The sequence below is a fragment of the Suricata suricatta genome, chromosome 1, assembly GCF_006229205.1.
Source record: "Suricata suricatta isolate VVHF042 chromosome 1, meerkat_22Aug2017_6uvM2_HiC, whole genome shotgun sequence".
NCBI classification, from domain to species: domain Eukaryota; kingdom Metazoa; phylum Chordata; class Mammalia; order Carnivora; family Herpestidae; genus Suricata; species Suricata suricatta.
The window spans coordinates 37,166,499-37,191,750 of NC_043700.1; the positions used below are offsets into that span (position 1 = coordinate 37,166,499).

At 39.5% G+C, this 25,252-nt stretch overlaps 1 protein-coding gene across 3 annotated transcripts in view; it reads left to right on the top strand.

Moving 5' to 3' along the window:
- The first annotated feature begins 48 nt into the window (after window positions 1-48).
- HOOK3 (hook microtubule tethering protein 3) overlaps window positions 49-25,252 on the top strand; it is a 120,563-nt gene continuing 95,359 nt past the window's right edge. For 2 of the 3 annotated variants that reach the window (XM_029936719.1, XM_029936725.1), the window contains exons 1-2: window positions 51-338; window positions 8,952-9,037. In XM_029936719.1, the coding sequence (XP_029792579.1) occupies window positions 282-338; window positions 8,952-9,037 (143 nt within the window). In that variant the 5' untranslated portion in view covers window positions 51-281. Of the gene's footprint in view, window positions 339-8,951; window positions 9,038-25,252 lie in introns of all 3 variants that reach the window. The other variant, XM_029936732.1, reaches the window with a different exon arrangement.

Genomic DNA, 25,252 nt, shown 5'->3' on the forward strand with positions numbered 1-25,252 from the left:
AGGAGGGGTGTGGGGACTGGGGGCGGGGACGCGGGGCTGCGGGCGTGGCCGGGGGCGCGCGCGGCGGGCGCGCGGTCCCGAGTGAAAGGAGAAGGAGGGGCAGCGGGGGTGAAGGTGCGGGAGCCGCTGGCTGCGCCCGGAAGGTAGTCGGCTGCCCCGGCCGGAGGAGAAGGTGGGCCAGAGGCCAGGTCAACTGCCAGGACCCTCCGACGCAGCCCCAGACCGAGCGGCAGCGGTTTCTGGAGAGGTGGGGAGGCGCTGCCAAGCCCCAGCAGGGGAAGATGTTCAACGTGGAGTCGGTGGAGCGGGTGGAGCTGTGCGAGAGCCTTCTCACTTGGGTATGTGATGACTGGCGGGTCGGGGGAAGACCCCCTCCCCCAGGCCTCCTTTCCGGGATCCCCCACGCTTGTCGCGGGGGGCGAGCGCAGAGGGCGGCGGTGCCGTCACATCCGGGGCCTGGGGCGGGCGGAGCCGGGGGACGCCGGTGCGGGCCGCGTCTACCCGGCGGCCGGGTGGGGCGAGGGGCTACGCGGAGTGGCTGGGCGCGGGGGGCTCGGCCTTGGGTCCCAAGGGGAACTTGCCAGGCTTGAGGTTTGAAGTGTTGGCTGCGCTCCGAGAGGAAACCGGCCCTTTGGAGGCTAATGATGGGGTGCAGGCGGCACTGTGATTAGGATTGTTGTTGTTTGCAGCTGATGAGGCGCTGGTGCTTCCCTCTCGCGCTGCCAGGGACACCGAAGCGTTGGCTGTCCCTGCGCCCCCGCAGCCGGTAGAGGCACTCGGGACCCCTGGTTACGACGCTCCTCGCCTTTGTTGTAGCCTTCACGGAGGACGGAGGTTAGCCCCTTGAGGGATGAGTGAGGCCCACTGGAAAAGTACTTTGAAGGGAGGATAGGAAAAATACGAAAAGGCACCCGAGATGCCTTAAGTGAGAGATGCACTTCAGCGATTAGAAAGTAAGCTGTGTGGAGGTACCTGTTAAAGGTATAAATATAAAAATCCATCTGAAAGATATGTGGGGATCAGTAATGGAACTCGACATTTTGGAGGCAATGTTGTGGGATTCTGATCTTAAATTATTAAACACTTATTAGAATGGTCGCGTTTTAAAGTCAGTACGTATTCAATTCTGATGCTAACGATTGTGCCTTTAGCAGCTCTTCGAGAGCCGGATTTAAAACCACGCTGTGTGTTTCGGAAACTGTGGTGTCAGTTTTTGGTGTATGTGTGTGGAGAGGTCTGCAGAGCCACAGGATCGAAATCTAATGCTTTTTCCCGGAGTTTTACTCATTGCTAAAAATGTTAAGTGTCATCTCTAGAATAAGATATTGATTGAGGTGACTACAGCATTTGGGTTAATGTTTAAAGGTAAGACACAGATGGCAAAGATTCTTTTCAGCAGTGCCTTGAGTTACAAGTTTGGATCCTTGAAGTATAGATGTCACCCGTGTAGGGGCACTTCCGTGGAGAGATCAGAGAAGCATTGCCTTTAGATAGGTTGTAACTAAGGTGGTGAAAATACTCTTGAGATTTTCATAATATGTTTTGTGTCAGGAATCAGATTATGTCTTTTGATATAATACATACAGTGGTCAGCCTTGGTATGTTCTGTAACTTTTATGTTAGGCTGTTCTTGGGATTTCAAGGTTTTTTTGTTTTTTGCATAATACATAGTTAACATACAACTTACAAATATAATGGATTCCAGCTTCAGAGGAGATTAATTTCACTGCTGTATTTTAGAGGAGAGAAAAACTGAAAGCTGCCTGCTGTGGCCAAGGCAGAGGAGAGATAAAGGAAAGAATGAGCACATTCTTTGGTAGTGTGAAAGAACTAGATTTGGCAGAGGTTGTAAACAGAAGATTGAGAATCTTAAGGTGTGCTTTTTGAGTCTATACCAGGGCCTCCCTCCATGTTAGAAAAGGAGGCAAGAGGGCAAAGATGAGGAAGCTAACTGAATCTGAAGTATGGCTACATTGTTTAAAGTCAAGAAAGACAAGTCTTGGAAATAGAGGTGTTATTTGAAGAGCATCTGCAAAAAGATGGTATTCGGTACAATTATTTGAGTGAGAAATGCTAATAAAAACATAGAGGGAGTTTGAAGGGATTACTAACAGAAGCACACTATGTAAAAGCATCTATTTAGAATCTGGTAAATATCAAGGGAGGAAAATTCAGGTTATCAGATACTAGAGAGGTCAGGAAAATGATGTTGTAGAAAAGGATTAAAAATTTTTTCTTAATGTTTATTCTTGAGATACACACACACAGCACGAGCGGGGGAGGGCAGAGAGAGAGAGGAAGACACAGAATCCAAAGCTGACTCCAGGCTCTCAACTGTCAACACAGCCCTGAGTGGGGCTTGAACCCACTAACCATGAGATCATGACCTGAGCCAAAGTCAGACACTTAACCAACTGAGCCACCCAGGCCCCCCTTAAAAGGAGTTTTGAAATGTCACTAGAAAGTTCATCAAGTAAAATTTCTGGAGAAAGTAAGATTAGAGATTGTCAGGGTACCTAGGTGGCTCAGTCAGTCAAGCATCTGACTTTGGCTCAGGTCATGATCTCACGATTTGTGAGTTCAAGCCCTGGCGCTGGGCTCTATGCTGTCAACAGAGAGTCTGGAGCCTGATTCTGTGTCTCCTCATCTCTCTGCCCCTCCCCTGCTTGTGCTTTGTCTCTCTCAAAAATAAACATTAAAAAAATATTTTTTAAATTAGAGATTGTCAATACAAAACTGGAGAGCATAGCCTACACAAAGATGTACAATTCTAAGATTTGGAAACATTTTAAAACCGTGTGGGTTGAAATGTTTCAAAATAAAGTTGAGTTTAAATGCTGGATTTGTTGTCTTTAACTTGTCATTATAAAAAGCAGAATAAACGTGCAAAAAATGTTTGAGGTAACTGAAAGTGAGCATTTAGTGTAGTAGTTCCCCTCATATCTGGAGGCCAACTTATGCTGAAGATAGTTCCAAAACCAAGTGTAGGGGAAAAAATGTATGCAATACACTCCAAAGACAAGACTCCCATTGGGGTACCTGGCAGGCTCCATCAGTAGAGCATGTGATTCTTAATCTCAGGGTCTTGAGTTCGAGCCCTGTTTGGCCTGGAGCCTACTTAGAAAAGAATAGACTCCCATTTGGACTCATTTACTCTATTTTACATAAGCTTCTAGCCACTTTGGTCATGTGAGTTCTATGCACACAGAAGGTTAGAAGGTAACTGCAACATTAGGCAAGATACAAGACAGCTGTTAGTGACCTAGAAGATTCAAGAACTGAAAGTTCAGTATGGGTGATTCACCCTTTGAGCTGACAGCCTTATCGAATTCAAGAGCCTCTATGCTTAGTTATTGAAGATCATTAATTATGATCTTGAATATCTTGAAAAGTTTATATTAACTACATAGCATTTAGTACTAGATAGGCGGTATATAGTACACCTTAAAAATTCTTCCACTAGGAATAATTAAAATAATAAAACCTCAGGCACCTAAAGGGATGTATGTTAGTTGCCTATGCAGAATTCATCTGTGGACATGGAATTGCCTTAAATGCTGGATAAATAGCTATTGTATCAAAGAGCCTACAAGCTTAAGAACCAAATGTTCCAAATTTTTGTTTAAAGCAGAATACTTAGGAAAAGACAAGGTATCATACTACCAATGGAAAATACCTTAAACTTAAATTCCATATCAGAATTTATGCAGCAAGCAAGTTCAGCAGGATGTGCTTGAAAATTTCCACTCTACCTCCTCTCCCCACCCTCTGAGTCAAAATGTATTCTTACCTGTTAGAGAAATCTGCCCTGCCTATTACACCTGTCAGGCCTAATTTCTTGAACTTCACATGAAAAGACTGCACTTTCTTGGGTTTTAGAAACCGAAAAACCAGGGGAAAAAATCTGGAATGCTACCAGTTAATGGCAAGAAGTTGAGTGGGAAAAGAATCATCACATAGGCTCAGTACGTTTCTTCTGGGAAACCCAGCAACATTAACATAGTCTTGTAATTTTTATATTACTTAGCAGCCAATGAAGTGCATACTGGTGTATAGACTTGAGGAAGGTATAATTATTGTGATGATATCTCCCACATTCCATTCTCTCTGCTCTGCCTAACTTCCTTTCTACCAACAATTTTTGTCCTCTGATGGAGGAATAAGGAAATCCATGTACAAAAGTTAAAGCATGAATTTTTTTTAAAAAAAGCTTTTTAAAGCTTTAATTTTTTTCCTTTTTTTAAAATTGAGGGTCAATATAAAATGGTAGGTAAGAGTATAGGTTCTGACATTAGACTACCTGGGTTCAAATCCTATCTTTGTTTCATACTAACTGTGGGTGACTTTGGATAAGTAGCTTTATCTTTGTGTTTGATCGGCATCATTGGAGGCTCACTAAAACACTGATTGCTAGGCCCCATGTCCAGAGTATTTCAGTAGGTTTGGGGTGTGACCTAAGATTCAGCATTTCTAACCAGTGTCCAGGAGATGCTATTGTTAGTGGCCTGGGGAACCACACTTTGAGAACTAGTGTTCTAAGCAGGGATTTTTTAACTTAACAATTACTTAATTTGGGACTAGATCATTCTTTGCTGTGGACAGTACCCTGTTTATTTGAAAGTAGTATCCCTGGCCTCTACCTACTCGATGTCAATGACACCTACTAATTTGTTAAAACCAAGAATGTTTCATAGGAGCAAAATCACCCCTGGATGGGCGCTGCTGCTCTAGAGATACTAATTCCAGGTGACCTCATGTTTTACTTTTCTCATGCTTTTGTTGAGGAGAGTGAGGTGGAGATTGGATGGTGTTTAATACAACTTTTTGGAATTGAAAGAGAGATTATGACCTTTCCCATAGAATTTCACACCTTAATGTGTTTAGGTGTAATTATCTTTAAATTTTACTGTACTGCTATCCTGAAATACCCCGTAGATGTTAACTCAGAGTTTATGAGAACTGGTAAAGGAGAGATTATTTTTTAAATTAAAGTACAATCCACATACTATAAAATTCATTCTTTTAAGATGTACAATTCGGAGGTTTATAGTATGATCACCAGGTTGTGCTGCTGTTGCCACTGATCCCAAGAGTATTGTTATCATCCCAAAGGAAACTATAAAAACAGATTTTCTTTGGGACTTGCTCTACTTTTGTCTCAGAGCGGAGATGAACATCATCTGGCCCTCATGATCACCTATTTACCTCAAGGACCCAGTACAGCGAAAGCCACATTTAAAAAATCAGAATGAAAATAGTTTTTTTCTAAGTCCCAAAACAGAAACAGAATTTTACAACTAAATGATTTGCATTATTGAACAATTGCCTGCTTTATTGAGGTTTTTTTCTTCTAATTGGCTAGAGGTAGTTTTTTAATCTGCCATTTGGATCCGAAGGATCCACATACCCAACCAGTGTCCCACTGCTTAAGAATAATTTGGTGAGCTTATTAAAAGATTCCCAGCCTTCTGCAACTTTTTAGGTGATTCTGATGTATGCCAGGTTTGGGAACCACTGCTTGTAAGTCTAAAATACCTAACGTGGAGCACCTGGGGGGCTCAGTTGGTTAAGTGGCTCAGGTTATGATCTCATAGTTCATGAGTTCAAGCCCCATGTCGGGCTCTGTGCCGACAGCTCAGACCCTGGAGCTTGCTTCAGATTCTGTGTCTCCTCTCTCTGCCTCTCCTCTGCTTGTGCTCTCCCTCTCTTACTATCAAAAATAAATTAAAAATAAATTAAAAAAATAAAATACTTAATGTGTATTCATTTTCTCATTTATCCTTTTATTTTTTTATTTTAAAAAGTTTTAAGGTTTATTTTCAAGAGACAGAGTATGAGTGGGGGAGGGGCAGAGAGCGAGGGAGACACAGAATCTGAAACAAGCTCCAGTCTCTGAGCTGTCAGCAAAGAACCCGAAACGGGGCTCGAATCCCTGAAACCATGAAATCATGACCCAGGCTGAAGTCAGACACTCAACCAACTGAGCCACCCAGGCGCCCCTCTTATTTATTCTTTTAGCAACACACCTCCCCCTCATGTATTTTTCCCAACTTCTAGATTGAAAAACTCATAATAAGAGAGGTAAAGTGGCACACCCAGGTTTACACAGCAAATTAGGGGCAAATCTGGGATAGAATTAGTTCATTACATTCAAAACATACTCACTGAGGACGTATTCTGTGTCAGACACTGTACTTAGGTTGGTGAGAGAGAGAAATGAGATATGGCTCTCACTGCTGCTGTTTTTTTCATTCTAAACAAACCTACAGGAAAGATTGATTTATCAGCTGTAAAATGAAAGGTGTTTATCTCTTTAAACTACATTGTGGTCACCACATTATCACTGAGGAAGCGCCTGGAGATAGTGTGGAGTAAAATTTAATCTCTATTCCTGCAGATGGTGTTTATTTGTTCCATTTATTCATTTACTAATTATTTATTGAACCTCCACCATGTATGAGGCCTCTCCCAAATGGATACCTAGATAAAAAACACTTGCCATGGCGCCTGGTGGCTCAGTCGGCTAAGCCTCCAACCTCAGCTCAGGTCAGATCTCACATTTGTGGGTTTGAGCCCCGCATCAGGCTCTGTGCTGACAGCTAGCTCAGAGCCTGGAGCCTGCTTCCAATCCTGTGTCTCCTTCTCTCTCTGCCCCTCCCCCTCTCATGCTCTGTCTCTCTCTGTATCAAAAATAAATTAAAAAACATTAAAAAAAAAAACGCTTCTTTAAAAAAAAAAAAACCACTTGCCATATGCTTTAAGGTAATTCCTTTAGTTTCCACTGTCGTAACCACCACTGCCCACAAGACTCTCCTATGTAGAAAATTTGGAGAAGCTACTGACTTCGCTTGTTAGACTTTTTTCTTTTTTTTAAGGTTTGATAGATGATACAGTACAAAGAAGTAGATACTCATCTACTGTTAGCAAGAGACTACATTATAAGAGCATTTGTTAAGGGCAGTTTGTCAATATTTATCAAAAACCTAAAAATGTGCATACACTTTGACTAGTAGTTTCACTTCTAAGATTGCTACCCAGTAAATAAAAATGTGTGAGAAGAACCATTATTCCCAGTATTTCCATTGTCGCTACTTAGTTTGATTTCATCTGTGTTGATGATGTAAACTTACTAAAATAGGTCTCTGTGCCTGCCTCCTTCCCTCCAATCCTTTCTTCATACTGCAGCCAGCACGATTTTTGTACAGTGCAAATCTCAGGACCTCCGTCTCCTGCTTGGGTTCCTTTTCTTGCTCTCCATTGCTTAGGATAGAGCCCTGACATGGCTTATGAGGTTTTATACAATAATGCTTCCTTCTTCAGCCCCGTCTTCCACCATCATGCTCTTTTCCGTGTTTCATCTCTCCTTCCTCTTCCCACACCCCATCCCATGCCAAGCAAACGTTGTTCATTCCTAGACTGCATCCCACTCTTACTTCTAATCTTTGTGTTGCTGTTTACATTTCCTGTCATACTTCTCCTTTTTGCTAACCTATAAACTGCAAACGCATGGCCTGCATCTGTCTTTTCTCAGTGATTTATTTTTTTCTAAGTCTTGGTTGCACTATTGGGTATAATCATTGTTGGCTTGGCTATATTATCTTACTCATGGAAATAATTTCTACTATTTCTCAGCCATGTCATGTTGACTAGTACAAAGTTAGTTTGTTTTGCAAAATTCTAATTCAGAATACTTTTTTTTTTAAGAGAGAGAGAGTAAACACACACATGTGGGAGAGGGACAGAGGGAGAGAGAGAGAATCCCAAGCAGGCACCATGCCCAGCAAGGGAATGAGATCTCAGAACTGTGAGATCATACCCTGAGCTGAAATCAAGAGTCACTTAGTCATCTTAGCCACCCAGGTGCCCCTAATTCAGAATACATTTAAAATAAAAATTAATTGAATATTTAACCTATGGTAGTAAATGTCACTTATACATCTGTGTAAAGATATTTTGGGGTTTTTTGGCTTTTTAAATTTTCTTTTATAGTTTATTTTTGAGACAGAGAGACAGAGCATGAATGGGGGAGGGGCAGAGAGAGAGGGAGACACAGAATCTGAAACAGGCTCCAGGCTCTGAGCTGTCAGCACGGAGCCCGCCGTTAGGCTCGAACCCACGAACCGTGAGATCATGACCTGAGCCTAACCGACTGAGCCACCCAGGTGCCCCCAAAGATATTTTGATTTTAAGTAAAAGAAGTCTCAACTTGGCCAGGCTTAAACAAATTTATCTCATATGAGACTTCAACAGTTTTTAATTCAGTGGCTCAATTTTGGCCTCAAGGACCTAGCTTTGTATCCTTCTTCTTATACTGCATTGGCCTCATCATAAAATGGATTCCATTAAGAGCCAAGATGACTGCTCCTGACCACTGAGTCAACATACGGGTGTTCATATCAAGAGGAGATTGGCTTTGGTGTGCCTGACTGGCTCAGTCAGCAGAGCACATGACTCTTGATCTTGGGGTTGTAAATTCAAGCCCCGTCTTAGGTGTAGAGATTACTTAACAATTTAATAGATTTTTAAAAAATCAGATAATTAGATTAAAAAACACTAAATTAAATTAAATTTAATTTAAAAAGAGGTCATTGGCTTTTCTTTCCCAGAAGCTCAAATTGGTTCAAATTGTTTTGCCCTGTGAATCTCTGAGTCTGTCACTGGTAGAGGAGGTGAAAGTTCAGGACTTGCTTAGATTGATTATGTGAGGAGAATGAGTGCTTGGAAGTCCCCAGGTGTACAGCACAATTTCTTTTCTACCCAAGGGAAAAATTACAATAAGAACGTGTAGAAAATTTCCCACAAGGAAAATTTTTCCAACTCTTCTACTTTTTAAAATATATTCCTACTCCCAAAATGAGATAATCACAAAAAAAGATGCTAAGAAATCTTCTATATAGCTAACCATGGAATTCCCTCAACTCAACTCCCTCACTCCCCTTTTTTCTTTCCAGATCCAGACATTTACTGTGGATGCACCATGTCAGACCATAGAAGATTTAACGAATGGGGTTGTGATGGCCCAGGTTCTTCAAAAAATGTAAGAATAAATTGCTTTGTCTTTTTGTATATCCTTATATGTGACTACTGGCTTGAAAATATGGACAAAAAAAATTAAATGTTTACACGAAACATGTGTTAGATATAGAATAAGAACTGTGTCAGTCAAAATTTTGATGGGCTAAACTCATAGGTACAGATTGACTGGCTGAAAGTTTAGTGAGGGCTTTAATTGTTATAACACTCCAGTAGTTTTAGCAGAATTATTTACTCTTGTGTTTTTCAGCATAAGCTTGGCAGAAATTTTCATGTTAGTGATGAGATTTTCTTATTACAGAAAAATCTAGAAGCTTAATCCCTCTTTAGGATTTTGCTCAAATGTTATCAGTGAGGCTTTCTCCGATCAGTGATATAAAATAAGTGACAGCCATTCCCTTTTAACTTATTGTGTTCTTTGAAGTATGTAACACTATCTTATATACCACATATTCATTTGTTTCATGTTGGTTCTCCCACATCCGTGTGTGCAAACGCACATAGTGTAGGCTCCACACAGAGGCAAGGAATTTGTTTTGTTCACAGTTGTATCCTAGCACAGTGTTTGGTTTTGGGTTTAATCATATGAAAATACCTTTTGTAGATCACAAATATCATCAGCTTTTCATGATTCGCTCTGCATCATGGGTACTCATGTCTGCTGAATGACTGAAAGAATGACGAATTTGTTTGGGATATATGAAATGTCTCTGATTCTTTCTTTCTAAGTACTTGAAAACATAGTAGTTGTAAAACTGATGTCTTGTGGCTATCTTCAACTTTTGACCTGGGAAGTTTTCAGATTTAAATTAATTTAAGTTATTAAGAAATCATTAGGTTTGATGTGATTTGAGGGAGATACTTTTTTTTAATGTTATTTATTTTTGAGAGAGAGAGAGTGCACACGAGGGAGCAGGAGAGGGGTGGAGAGAGAAGAAAACTCAGAATCTGAACAGACTGCAGTCTCTGAGCTGTCAGCACAGACCCCAAAGCAGGCTCGAACTCAGGAACTGTGAAATCGTGACCTGAGCCACTCAGGTGCCCCATAGGGAGACTTTTGTCTTTGTAGTTCATTTTTTTTAATGTTTTATTTATTTTTGAGAGAGAGAGCGTGAGCAAGGGAGGGTCAGAGAGAGAGGGGGAGACACAGAATCTGAAGACAGGCTCCAGGCTCTGAGCTGTTAGCCCAGAGCCCGACGCGGGGCTCAAACCCATAAACCGTGAATCATGACCTGAGCCGAAGTTGCATGCTTAACCAACTGAACCACCCAGGCACCCTGACACTTTTGTCTTTGAAGCACTGAGCACTTTTAGGCCTCTTGATATTAGAAATTTGCATATGACTAGATGGGACTTCCTGCAATTGTGTTAAGAATATCATCAATAAATTTTTGCCGTTGGTCACTTTGCGGTGAGCTATGTAAAGTTGCCCGTCTGAAAAAGCAGTTCAGATGCTTGCAGAGAATCTGTGTGCCTTTTAGTTGCTCTCACTTTATTCCAGAACTACGTGGCACATCTCTCCAGATACATAGGCGCACAGACTTTTTGATGGAGGGTGAGAAGGCACATTTTTAAACATGGATCAAGCTTGGTTTTAGCACTCTGAGAAGAGTGAGCTTGTGATTTTCATGGTCACCTCTGAGTGGTTGCCCTAATAATTTTTAGAAGTTGAATGGTCTAGAGAGTTTCACTGAAGCTAAGTAAGTTTTCCAAGTATATGTCACTAAATGAATTTTTTGTTTAATTAGGTTAAGATTTTTGTCACTGCAGAAACAAACCAGAAGCACTGTATGTGTATATTGTTTTACCAAACGAAGATCATAATATATGGTATTTTAATTTACCAAAGTCTTGTAGGCATATTTCTCATCAGTATGTTTTTTTTTTTTTACCTTTTCCTTCTGTTTTTCCTCTTGTTGTGGTATAACATATACAGAACAGCATACTAAAAAAAGTGAATTTGTATATCTATGTATGTGTTGTATGTTGTATGTATTTGTGCACATCCATGTAACGACCACCAGATGCTTCCTTCATGATCCTTCCTAATCAGTGCCCCTTGCCCCCAAATAGTCAGGATTCTGACATCTACACCACTAATTAGTTTTCTCTGTTCTTGGGGATCTTATAAGTGGAATCATACAGTATGTACTCTTTTGTATCTGACTTCTTTCACTCAACATAATGGCTGAGATTCATATTTTTGAATGTTATTTATTTTTAATAACTGTATAATTTGTATGACTTGAAGGAAGTTCAGTTCCTCCTTGTCCCTGTGGTATTTATTGAATGGCTACTTTGTGTCCAGCACTGGTGATACAAGGATAAGCCACAACCTACAGGGCAGTTGCCTTCAGTGAGTTTAGAACCTTAGGAAAAACAGAGTTTAAATAACTATGAAAACAAAATTGCTGTTATAACCAGTGCTCCAGGGCAAAAATACACAATGTTATGAAAGTTTGTAAAGAGGCATATTGAAATTAATCAAGGAAGACACGAATATTTACCTGAGTAAACAAAGAAATTAAATCTGCAAGATGATTGCTAACAGGTTTCTTAGCATACAGTAGGGCGTACACAGAGGCCTCATAGGCTGATGGAGCATGGGGAACACCACCACAAAGAGAGGGTTTGAGTGATTAAAGCAGGGGGGTGGGGGGGAAGCATGTTACAAAATGAGATTAGAAGGATAGATGTTGCCAGACCATGTAGGGCCTCCTGTCTTTATTCCGAGGGCCGTGAGAAACAGTTGAGGGATTTGGGTCAGGGAAGGGTTAACAAGGTCAGATTTACATTTTTTTAAAACTTTGTTTTTAATAAAAGTTTAGTTAACATAGTGTTATATTTGTTTCAGGTGTACAGTGTAAGAATTCAGTACTTCCATACATTATCACAACAGCTGCACTCCTTAATCCCTATCCTCTATTTCATGCATTTCTGCCCTCCCCTCTGGTAGCCATCAGCTATATCTTTACAGTTAAGAATCTGTTTCTTCTTTTCCCTTTTTCTCATTTTGGTCCTTTTGCTGGTTTGTTTTGTTTCTTAAATTCCACATATGAGTGAAATCATATGGTATTTGTCTTTCTCTGACTTATTTCTCTTGGTATAATACTCTCTACCTCCATCCATATTGTTGCAAATGACAAGATTTCATTATTTTTATGGCTAATAGTCCACTGTGTGTGTGCATGCATGTGCGTACATGTACAACATATTGTCTTTATCCATTCAGCAATAGGTGGATATTGGTTGCTTCCAAGTCTTGGCTACTGTAGATAATTCTGCTATAAACATTGGGTGCATGTATCTATTTGAATTTGTATTTTTATATTCTTTGGGTAAATACCCAGTAGTGTGATTGCTGGGTCATAGGGCGGTTCTATTTTTAACTTTTTGAGGAATCTCCATATTGTTTTCCAAGAGTGACTGCCCCAGTTTTCTTTCTTTTCTGTTTTAAATTTTTTATTTAATTATTATTATTATGTTTTTAGAGAGTGTGCATGCAAGAAGGGGAGAAGGACAGAGAGAGAGAGAGAGAAGGAGAATCAGAATCAGACTCTGCATGGAGCCTGATGCAGGGCTCAATCCCACAACCCTGTGATCATGACCTGAGCTGAAATCAAGAGTTGGACATTGCCTGAACTACCTAGGCACCCCCCTCTTTTTTTTTAAATGTTTATTTTTGAGAGGAAGAGAGAATGAATGAACGAATGAGTGCAGAAGCAGCAGAGAGAGAGAGAGGGGGGGGGGAGGAGGAGACACAAAATAAAAAGCAGGCTCCAGGCTCTGAGCTGTCAGCACAGAGCCTGATGCAGGGCTCAAACCCACGAACTGCAAGATCATGACCTGAGCCAAAGTCGGACTCTTAACTAACTGAGCCACCCAGGCATCCCTCTTTTTTTTTTAAGGTCTTATTTAAATTCCAGTTAGTCAGGTTTACATCTTGAAAATATTCTGCAGGTGTTAAATAAATTAGAGAAAACCATAATGATGAGGGATAACCAATTGGAAATAAATTTGTAGTTAAGTCAGAAAGGAGATTATGGTACTTTGGATTAGGAGGTAGTGAAGGAAATAAAGAGACAAGTGGGTGAATTCAAAATAGTAGAGAAAGCCGAATGTTAATGATTGATAATGGGATAGTGAGTAAAAGAAAGGTATCAAAATTGACTTTTAAGTTTATAACTTAAGCAACTACACAGAAGAAATTGCAAACTACTGATATGGGAACACTGAAAGGTGATCTATGGAGGAGTGCTGGATGTATCATGAGTTTAGCTTGGGGGCCACTGACTTTGGTGTTGAGACATAAGAGAAAATGCCACATTTGCATTAGAGCACATAGAAATAGAGTGTAGAAGAGAAGTCCAGAATCAATTTGGGTATCTCTTATTGAAGATATTATTGTGGATTAAGTCACTTAGGGAAAAAATACAGCATAAGAAGGAAATATATGTAGTCTGAGCCATGAAGAACTTTGACATTTAATTCTTGTTTGGAACCTCAAACAGCAAAAGTGCCAGAGAGGTATGAGGAAAGCCAAAAGAAGTGGGTGCCAAGCACAGAGTTGCGCTGGAAATTGCACTTCTTTTCATTTTATCTGAGCAGATAAGTGAAAAACTGTATCTTTTTGTAGTTGAAGTAGAAATTTTATCAAATATAAATGGATGTAAGTATGTTTCTTGTTAGTGTAATTTTTTTCTCTCTCTAGTCTTTTAAGTCATTTCCTATTAATCTCCTTCCAGCTTCTAAAATACTGTTGCTGTTCTTTTTTTTTTTTTTTTTTTTTTTTTTTTTTGGTCTATATACGTTCATGTCCCCTTTCTTTAGTAGACATTGTTTGTTTAGAAAAGCTTTGGTATAACAGCAAAATTGAGTGGAAAAGAGTTTCCGTGTGGGATGATGAAAAAGTTCCTGGGGATGGATGATAGTGATGGTTACACAACAATGTGAGTGCACTTACTACCACTGAGCCACACACTTTAAATGGTTTGAATGACAAATTTTACGTTATGTATGTTTTACTACTTTAGAAAAAGTTTTTAAAAACAGAAAAGTATGGCAGATTCCCACATACTTCTTGCCTCATTACACACAGAGCTTCCCCCACTGTCAATACCCCACACAAGAGTGCTACATTTGTTGCAGTTGATGATCCTATGCTGAAACATCATTATCACCCAAAGTCCCTAATTGACTTATTTTCTATTTTTTTATTAAAATTTTCTAATGCTTGTTTATTTTTGAGAGAGAGAGACAGACACACCGTGAGCTGGGGAGGGGCAGAAGAGAGAGGGAGACACAGAAGCTGAAGTAGGCTGTCAGTACAGAGCCCAACGCAGGGCTTGAACTCATGAACCTCGAGATCATGATCTGAGCCGAAGGCGGCCAACTGAGCCACCCAGGTGGCCCCCAAATTTATTTTAAGTTTCTTAATTTCTTTTATAAATTTATAGTGTGAGCAAGGGAAGGGCAGAGAGAGAGGGAGAGAGAGAATCCCCAGCAGGCTTTAAGCTGTCAGCACAGAGCTCAATGCCGGGCTTGATCCCAACCACGATGAGATCATGACCAGAGCCAATATCAAGAGTTGGTTGCTTAATGGACTGAGCCACCCAGATGCCCCTGAAGTCCCTAATTTGCGTTAAAGCTCATCCTGTGTTGTACATTTTATGTATGGGTTTGACAAATATATGATGACATGTATCTACCACTGTAAACACATGTAGATACAGAGTAGTTTTACTGTCCTAAAAATCCCTCTCGCTCCACCTAGTCATCCCTCCTTCCCCCTAGACAGACCCCCAGAAACCCCTGATCTTTTATACTGTCTCTATAGTTTTGCCTGTTCTAGAATGTCATGTAATTTGAATCATAATCATATGTGGTCTTTTCAGATTGGCTTCTTTCTCTTAGCAATATTGCATTTAAGATTTTTCCATGTGACTTGATAGCTCATTTCTTTTTAGTATTTCCCTCCCCATTTTTGCAGCTTCATTGAGATGAAATTGACATATAGTAAATTATACATTTTTAAAGTATAGTATTTGTTAAAGTTTCACCTAAGTAGATGTCTGTGAAAGTATCACCACAATCAAGGTCATGAATGTGTCCTTCACTTAAAAAAGTTTTTCAGTCTCTCCTTTCTTCCACTCCTCTCCCATCCCCAGGTAACCACTGATTTGCTTTTCATCACTATAGATTAATTAGCAATTTCTAGAAATTTATAGAAGTGGACTCACACAATGTGTATTTTTATTTGAGGGAGACGGTATGGCTTCTTACATGCGGCATAATTATTTTCAAATTCATTCATGTTATTGCCTAAAAGAGTTCATACATATTTCATTGTATGGACATACCATAATCTGTTCATCCATTCATTCATTTGCTGATGAACATGTGGGTTATTTTAGTTCGGGACTATTACAGATAAAGCAGCTCTGAAGATCAGTGTACAAATATTTGTATGGAATTATGCTTTCATTTCCCTCAAGTAAAATCCCACCTAGGAGTGGAATGGCTGGAACATATAGTTAGGTGTATGTTTAATATTTGAGAAGCTGTGGAAGTGTTTCCAAAGTGGATGTGCCATCTGTGGTCCACAAGCAGTGTATGAGTCTTCCCGTTGCACCACGGTTTCACCATCATGTGTAAGGTGGTGTTTTGTGGGTTTTTTTAATATTTTATTTTTAATTTCTAGTTTATAATTTCTATAATGACTAATGATGTCGAGCATCTTTTCAGGCCATCTGTATATCTTCTTTGGTGAATGGTTTCCCATAATCTTTTGCCTATTGTTTATTTAGATTTTTTTGTCTTATTGAATTAAGAGTTATTTCTATGTTTTAAATACAAGTCCTTTTTCAGATGTATATTTTAAAATATTTTCTCCCAATTTGTGTCTTCTCTTTTCATTTTCCTAATAGTGTCTTTGAAAGGGAAAAGTTTTTAATTTTGATAAAATCTAATTTCTTTTCTTTCATGTGGTTTTTCTATTTTTTTCTTAAAGATTTCGTTGGTAAGTAATCTCTGTATCCAATGGAGGGCCAGAACCCACAACCCTGAAGATCAAGAATTGTACACTCCTCTGATGCCCTGTTTTTTGTTTTTTGGTTTTTTTCTATTAAGAAATGTTTACCAAAGCCAGGGTCATTTAAGATTTTCTTCATTTTCCTTTAGAAGTTTTATAGTTTCAGTGCTTATATTTAAGACTGTGATGCATTTTGAATTACTTTTTGTATATAAGGATTGATTTTTTTCTTTTTTTGCTCTATTAAAAAGATACCTTTCCTGTATTTTCAGGACTTTTGATTATGTTGATTTGCCTAATGACCAGACATCCATAAATGATTACTTGTTCATTTAAATATTTCTTACTAACGGATCAGTCACCAGAAACATTGAGGTAGTCTATCCTTTTACATCTATACATCAATAAATACAAAATGAAAGCCTGTTTTTTCCCTTAAGTCTTGAGGGAACTGTGACTGTTAAATGAATTTTCTATTTTCAACTTATGAACCCACTTCAGAAAGGACAGAATTTGAATTGGCTGTTTGTACTGTTAAGTCTGTGATTCTTGGTTAACCTGCAGTACGTGAGCCAAAAAACAGCACTTTGCTTGATCAGCTTTGCCTCTGAAAGAAATCTGGCTCTCCCCTAACACTGCTTGTGCAGGCTTCTCAAGTGATGGCTATTTTTACTCCCACAGGCTTCAGACGTACTACTTAGCCCAGAGGAGGTGCTCCTCAGTGCTGTTCCAGACCACTCTCCTTCATTTTCCCTAAAACCCTAGATTTGAATCTTATGACATCATCCACTACCCTTCATTTGTTGCTATAATTTCTTGTTCCTCAACAATTTTGGATCCTGGCACACTATCGACTCTTTCCAGTACTACTCCTACCTAAATTCTTGGTGATTTGGATTTCCTTGCCTATCAATTTCTTGAACTCTTCTCCTTTGATCTAGTCTTCTGCTAGATTTCAGTTTTCTCATCACACCACTGTCTGATTATTGTTTCCTGTCTCTCCACCTCACTTCCTCTGGTGTCAAGTCTCCAATAATTCTTCAATTTTCTTCTGCCAGTGGGATCTCAACATTGTCCACCTTCATCTCTTTTTCTTTCCTCTTATTTAGCAGAAATTGCCTGGTAAATCATAGTCACTCCCTTGTATATACTTTTAGCTTCTCTGCCCCTCTATATTTGTTGGGCAAAACCATAGCTCTGGTTAAATCTCCTATCCTACCAGTTCTGCTTCTTACCTATGCAGCTGAACCCAGCTGGAAAAAAAATGCAAACATGCTGATGGAGCTCATTTTAAATTTCTCACCACAAAATTGCAAGTGTTCTTTTATGGAATGAACCCCACACTTGTACTGTGCTTCCCTATTCCTCTCATTCCCCCAGCCTTCCAGACAACTATCTCACTCTTCTCTCTTCAGACTTCCAGTACCACCTCCCCTGTCTCTCTCATCTGATCATCTTACAAGGTAGGATACATCCTACTTCTGAGGAAGTTGAAACAAATATAAAAGGGAATTTCTATGGAATCCCAGGACAACAGGTACTCACCTACCAGCATCAGATTGGCTTTGCCTTGCAACCTGTTATCCACACATGAGCTGTGGGGTTGGTGGGGAAGGGTTCTGTCTTCAAGTCAGTACATGCACTTCGTATTTTGCGTCACATTACCTCTCACCTACTCAAGATCATCACTTTACTAATTTGCCCCTCTTTCCTACATCATAACTTTTCCCTTCTCCACTGGATCATATCTATTAGCATGTAAGCAAACTGTTACTTTTCTCTTTAAAAATACTTCTCATGGGGAGGGGCACCTGGGTGGCTCAGTCAGGTAAACAGCCAACTTTGGCTCAGGTCATGATCTCACGGTTCATGAGTTCGAGCCCCGTGTCAGGCTCTGTGCTAACAGCTCAGAACCTGGGGCCTGCTTAATATTCTGTGTCTCCCTCTCTCTCTGCTCCTCTCCCACTCATGCTCTGTGTCTGTCTCTCTCTCAAAAATAAATAAACATTAAAAAATTTTTTTAAATACTTCTCATGATCTCACCTCTGTCAATCAATTTCTCCTCCCCTTTGTAGCAAAAACTTCTTTAAAGCATAGTCTGTACCCAACTGTCTCAGATTCCTTTCTTTCTGTTCTCTTAAATTCACTTTTCAGTCAGGGTTTTACCCCCATCATTTAATTAAAACTGCACTTCTTAGGGGTGCCTGCGTGTGGCTCAGTCGATTAAGCAATCTGACTTCAGCTCAGTTCATGAATTCAAGTCCCATGTCGGGCTCTGTGCTGACAGCTCAGAGCCTGGAACCTGCTTCAGATTCTGTGTTTCCCTCTCTCTCTGCCCCTCCCTGGCTCATGCTCTGTTTCTGTGTCTTTGAAAAATAAATAAACAAACTTTAAAAAAGTTTTTAATAAAACTGCACTTTTTACCTACACATTGCTGATTCTCCTGGGCCATTTTCAGTCCTTCTCTGGACCCAGCAGCAGCATTCAAAGTACTTACCTTCAATAAAAGTACTTACTAAAGTACTTGTTACCCTCTGCATTTGTTTTTTTTTTAATGTTTGTTTATTATTTAATTTTAAAAAATTTTTTTAATGTTTATTTTTGAGAGAGAGAGACACAGAGTGCCAGTAGTGCCAGTCAGAGAGAGAGGAAGACAGAATTGAAAGCAGGCTCCAGGCTCTGAGCTGCCAGCACAGAGCCCAATGTGGGGCTCAAACTCACGAATGATGAGATCAGACCTGTGCTGAAGCCAGATGCTTAACGAACTGAGCCACCCAGGAGCCCCTAATTTTTGTTTATTTTTGAGAGAGAGAGTCGCTCAACCGACTGAACCACCGAGGCGCCCCAGCCCTCTGGATTTTTCTCCTCTCGCACCAGATGATCTGCATTTCCTCTACTCATTTTTCCTCTTCTATCCTACTTCCTCACACCAGCGTGCATAGGGACTCAGGCCTTCTCCTCTACTCCTTTCTATTTGTGTTCACTTCCTTGATGGTTACTTCTAGTCTCATGGATTTAAATATCATTCATGCCTTAATGACTCTCAAGTTTGTATCTTCAGCATCAATCTTAACTTTAACTTCTAGATTTACCTCATTTTCTAATCAATGTCTCCATTTGAGTCTAAAAGACGTTTCAAAGTTATCATATCTAGAACTAAACTCCATGTCTGCTATCCAAAAGTCACTCAGTCAAAAATCTCTTATCAGTTGTTGGCATTTCTTGCTCAAACCATAAAACCTTTCTTTTTCTCCCCATCCCACATTCAACCTACCAGGAAATCCTGGTAACTATACTCTTTAAATGTATCTATAAAGTATATCTAAATCTAGCATTTACTCTAACTCCCAATTTACATAAAAGTACAGAGGCTAGGGGAACAAGGTCTACTAAATCATGAGGAAACAATTAGGCAAATCCAGAAAGTAAGATATTTCCCAGGGTGATTGACCCAGTCTCCTCAATAAGTCAGTGTCATGAGAAAAAAGGAAGGAGATAGACTATTTTAAACTAAATAGCCTGAAGAGGTGAGACACAGACACTAACCAAATGCATTGCATGGTTCTTCTTGGGGATACTCCATATACAATAGCATGGATGAACCTGGAAGACATTTATGCTTAGTGAGAGAAGCCAATCCCAGAAGGACAAACAATGCGTGACTCCACTTACATGAGGTATCTAAGATAATCAGATGCATGGAAACAGACATTAGAATGACACTTGCCAGGAGCTAGCAGTTGGGGTTAATGGCAAGTTGCTGTTCGGTAAATATAAAGTTTCAATTATACAAGATGAATAGGTTCTACAGTTCTGCTGTACATCATGCCTACAGTTAACAATATTGTGCACTTAAAATTTTGTTGAGAGGTTAGATCTCATGTTAAGTGTTCTTTTCACAATTTAAAAAACCAAAAAGAATGCTGTGCATGATGTTTCTTGAGTCTTGCTTGAACAAATCAACTATAGTAGATGTTTTGAGGATAATGTAGGAAATTTGAAAATGGGTTGAATATTGGGTGGTATTTGGGGAGTGTGTTGTATATAGGAGTATATCAGAACTATAAGAAAGTCCCTTATTAGAGATGTATAGTGGAGTTTTTAGGAGTAAAGTGTCAAAAAAAATCAAATATGGAGCAAATATGGGAGAACATTAAATCTCTAATGATTTACATATGATTATTCACCATGGTAATTCCTTCTCTGAATGTTTGGAAAAGTTTCATATTAAAAATTATTACCTTTACTGCTACCACATTGACCACCATCATCTCTTGTCTTTACCATTGTTAATAATTCCTGACCGGGGTGTTCTACACTTGGCTGCCCAGTCTAATGTGAACCTAGCAGCCAGAGTGATTTTTTAGTAAGTCAGAATTGCTGCTTAGAACTCTCATTGGCACCCCATTTCACTCAGGGTAAAGGCCAATGTACTCATAATAGTATATCCCACGTGACCTGGATAACTTGTTACCATTCTGATGCCTTGTTTACTAGTGTTCTTTCCCACATCAGTTCCCTTACGCACATCGGGCATCTCCTGCCTTAGGGCTTTTACATGGTATCTCAAAAATCAGATATCCATGTAACATTCTTCTTTTTAAAAAAAAAATTTAATGTTTATTTTTGAGAGAGATAGAAGAGAGAGAAACAATGCAAGTGGGGGAGAGGCAGAGAGAGAGGGAGAGATGGGATCAGAAGCAGGCTCCAGGCTCCGAGCTGTCAGCACTGAGCCTGACGTAGGGCTTGAACCCAGGAACCGTGAGATCATGACCTGAGCTGAAGTGGGACACTTTACCAACTGAGCCTCTCAGGCGCCCCCACATAACATTCTTCTTACCACCTTCCAGCCTTCACTGATATTTGTTGGTTTTTTCAATATATCCTGTCTTGACTACCTGTTTAATATCATCACTGCCGTTATGGTCTAATCCCTTTATCCTGCTCCATAGTAAGTATTCTGGAAATATTTATTGAATGAATGAATATAGAGTTAAAATTTTGGGCTCTAAAATTAAAATAAAGCAGCTTTTATCTTTTTATCTTTTGTCTTCAAGAAGAGTTCACCACCACTCCGTCATCTTCCATCAGCAATTTCCCTGGTAACAGCTGGATGTCCTGCATTTCAGTTCTGACGCTAACTTCTGAGTTAGCACAGACTCCACAAGTTAAGGCCTCAGTCCCATAATACTGCCCCCACTTCAGATGCCGGGGGACATGGGGTCCTCAGTGAATCCACACTTTTTCCGGGTCAACTATGAATTTAGGAGTTCCTAGGAACTCCCCTCCACTACTACCCCTTTCAGTATTTTTAAGAGTGACACAAAACTCAGGAAAGCTTTATATTTATGATTACAGTTTCATTATGAAGGATAAAGTCCAATAACCAAATGAAAGAGATGTATGTATAGAGGAAGATGTGAAGCTGGGGGCAGCGCAGAGTTTCCATCCCCTCTCCAGGCATCCTGCCCTCCTGGCACACTCCTGTGTTCACCAACTTAGAAACTCCCTGAACCCAGTTCTTTAGGGCGGTTATTTGGGGTTTCACTCCATAGGTCTGATTGAAATTATGAATTCCATCTCCAGTCCCTTCCTGGAGGTCGAAGTGGGGCTCAGAGTTCCAGCCCTCTGACTGTGTGGTTTGTTCCTTTGGAACGAGCCTCCATCCTAAAGTTATCTAGGTTTTTATGATGAATTACCTCATTACCATCAATTCAGCTATGGTCAGAAAGTGCCCATTATAAATTACAGAGGACACAGTCCTACTCGGACATTTTAAGGGTTTTAGGAACTCAGTGCCAAGAACCAGGGACGAAGACCAAATATATTTTTTATTATACCATAACCACATATTGATAGAGTAAAATCAGAAGTAGTAAGTTGTGCCTCTAAGTGCCCTTAGTTTTAGTTTTAGAGTTTTTAGGAAGTGGGGGGAGGAAATAGAGGAGACCAAAAGAGATAAAAATAAAGGTCAAGCTGTGGACAGTGGTCACAAGCCTCTTAAATGGATACTTTTCAAAGAACTTTGAGTTGCTAGTCCTTGGCTTAGAGCCATTTTTTCTGTGCATTCATTACTAAGGTGTGCTAATAAAAATGCCATATTAAGAGATAGAATGAAAATATACTGTTGATTTTGGACCCATCTTAATTTGGCTGAGTTCAGTAAGAATATGGTGCTTAAATAATTTTAGCAGTACAGATGAAATTTAATATGTTTATTTTTGTGAAGGCAATTAACTGTAGGCAGATAATATATTTCTGGAATTTTATTAAGGATTAAAGTCAATGGGCTTTTTTTTTCTTTATTTCTCTCTCTTTCTCTTTTTTTATTTTTTAGCTTAAGAAGCTATAACCGGTACATAAGTTAAAGTCAAAGAGATGTGTTACTAAAGAAATTGTTTTGTACGTTTCATAGGTTCTTCTGTTTTTTTTTGTTTTTCTTAGCAAGAGTCAGGACATAGTAAGAAACTAAAGATAGCTTCTTACTCATGAAGAATGCTCCAGTAAGATTATCCGTTGTTATTTACATGTCTGTGCAGAACTATGATCTATGAAGATTTTGGAGAAAACTACCTTTAATTGTTTGATCTTAACCTGAGAGCATTAATTAAGGGGTATTTAGAAAGCATTGCTGAAATTGTTAAGCTACTTACAGAAAGTTATGGCTAGATGCCTGCATATTGAGTCAAAATTTATTACTAGGAAACATCACATTGCATATAAGAAGACTGTGGACTACTGTTCCTGCTATATTCTGCCCAAGTAGTAGATTAGAAGCTTACAGATAGGTTAAAAGTACTATCACTTTCCAAATATATTTTACTTTATTTTATTTTATTCTTTAAATGTTTATTGATTTATTTTGAGAGAGAGAGAGAAAGAAAGAGAGGGGGCATGCATGTGTGAGCAGGGGGAGAGGCAGAGAGAGAATCCCAAGCAGGCTTTGTACTGTCAGTACAAAACCCAACAAGGGGCTTAATTCAGTGAACCATGAGACCATGACTTGAGGTGGAATCAAGAGTCAGATGCTTAATTAATTGAGCCACCCAGGCACCCCTCTCCAAATGTATTTTAGTTCAGAGATAATTTTTAAAAATTTTTTATGTTTATTTTTGAGAGAGAGAGACAAAGTACAAGCAGGGGAGGGACAGAGAGAGAGGGAGACACAGAATCCAAAGCAGGCTCCAGGCTCTGAGCTGTCAGCACAGAGCCCAATGTTGGGCTCAAACCCATGAACTGCAAGATCATGACCTGAGCTGAAGTAGAATGTCCAACCAACTGAACCACCGAAGTACCCCATATTTTAGTCCACAGATATTTATTGAGAACTTGCTATGTGTCAGAAGTGAGGTATGGGGAAGGAGTGGGAACAAATATCTACCTTAAATGAACATAGAGTACCATGAACAATGTTGGTCTTTCTCTTTGTGATCTAAATTTATTGAGCATGAAGGAGATAATTAGCCACAGGACCTTAGTATTATTTGCTAGAACCAGTTTTGTGTTGAACTCTACTGATTTAGATTTATTTTCTACTGATTTAAGATTTATTTATTTATTTATTTATTTATTTATTTATTTAGAGAAAGAGAGAACAGGGGAGGGGCAGAGAGAAAATTCGCAGCAGGTTCTTCACTGTCAGCCCAGAGCCCAATGTGGAGCTTGAACTTACAAACCATGATTATCATGACCTGAGCTGAAGTCAAGAGACAGACTGAGCCACCCAGGTGCCCCTCTACTGTTACGAGTTTTAACAAAACTGCCAATTTTGCTACTTAATTATCTGACTGAACATGGGGAAATTATTTAATTTCTAAGTATGATATTCCTCAATGGTAAGAGGGATAATAATACCTTCTTTGCAAAGTCATTGTGACTGTAAAGACCTGATTCAATGACTGATATGTTTATTAGTCCTTAGCAGTGGTTTTTGTGTTTTCCCTTCCTAGCTTAACATGATTCTGAGATCTTTTATTTCTCAATCTTTTAATGATTCAACAACTGTATCATAGTGTTTGATTTGCAATATTTTATTCAGATATTTATGAGTTCTTTTAGTATAATAAGTCTTGCTCTAAATTGCAAATTAAGTATTCCAGCAGTTCTTAGAGTATATAATTCTCTTACATATTTTTAAAATTAATACATTGTTTATGTAAACTGTACCCCCCAACACAGGGCTCAAACTCATGACTCCAAGATCAAGAGTCACATGCTCTCTGTGTGAACCAGCCAAGCACCCCTTCTGAGACATTTTAAAGCATTCTTTTTTATAAGTTTATGAGCTTGCTGGTGAAGTGTAAGTATCTTTTAGCGGTGTGACCCTAAATTGCCACTCAATCAGTAAGTTCAGTAACTTTGACTAGTCATCAGCCAAATAGCACCAAACTCAGATTGCTTTCCTTAGGAGTCTTTTTTGGTTGGGAAGACAAACACTTGATTGGCAGTGATTATCCTTTTTAGATTATTAAAATATCAAAATATTGAATATTTTCTAATTTCTGAATTTTTATAATACTTTGGTATTTTAGTAGAACCCAATTGTTGCTCTTCTTTGCATTATCTATTTTTTTTTAATGTTATTTGAGAGAGAGGGAGAGAGAGTGTGTGTGTGTGTGTGTGTGTGTGTGTGAGAGAGAGAGAGAGAGAGAGAGAGAGAGAGAGAGCAAGGGAGGGTCAGAGAGAGGTGGGGACAGGATCCAAAGCGGGCTCTGCGGTGACAGCAGCAAGCATGCTGGGCTCTAATTCATGAACTGTGAGATCATGACCTAGCCAAAGTGGGATGGTTAACTGACTGAGCCATCCAAGTGCCCTGCTTTTTCTATTTTTACAAAAGGTTTTAAGGGACAGGGACACTTTTGGGGGTGGTCTGTCCATTTTACAACACTTCCTCTGAAAACTCTTATCCTGCCAGATGTGATCATTCTTCCCTTAAAGTTGTGTGTGTCCTACTTGCCGCCCTCAACCCTTTTGGTTACATAAAAATCAGATTAGAGATGAAAAAGAGACTCTAGCTGAATTATTTGGAACGATCTGGGAATTTAGAATTGGGACTGAATGATGGCTGGTCTTTGAACATTTGCTTGAACTGAAGTGGTGAAGACTTGGAACATGTCTTCGTTTTCTTCAGCATTGTATATGGAGAAACAAAGAAGTTGGTCTGCAGAGAGAAAAGGTATAGATGGACAA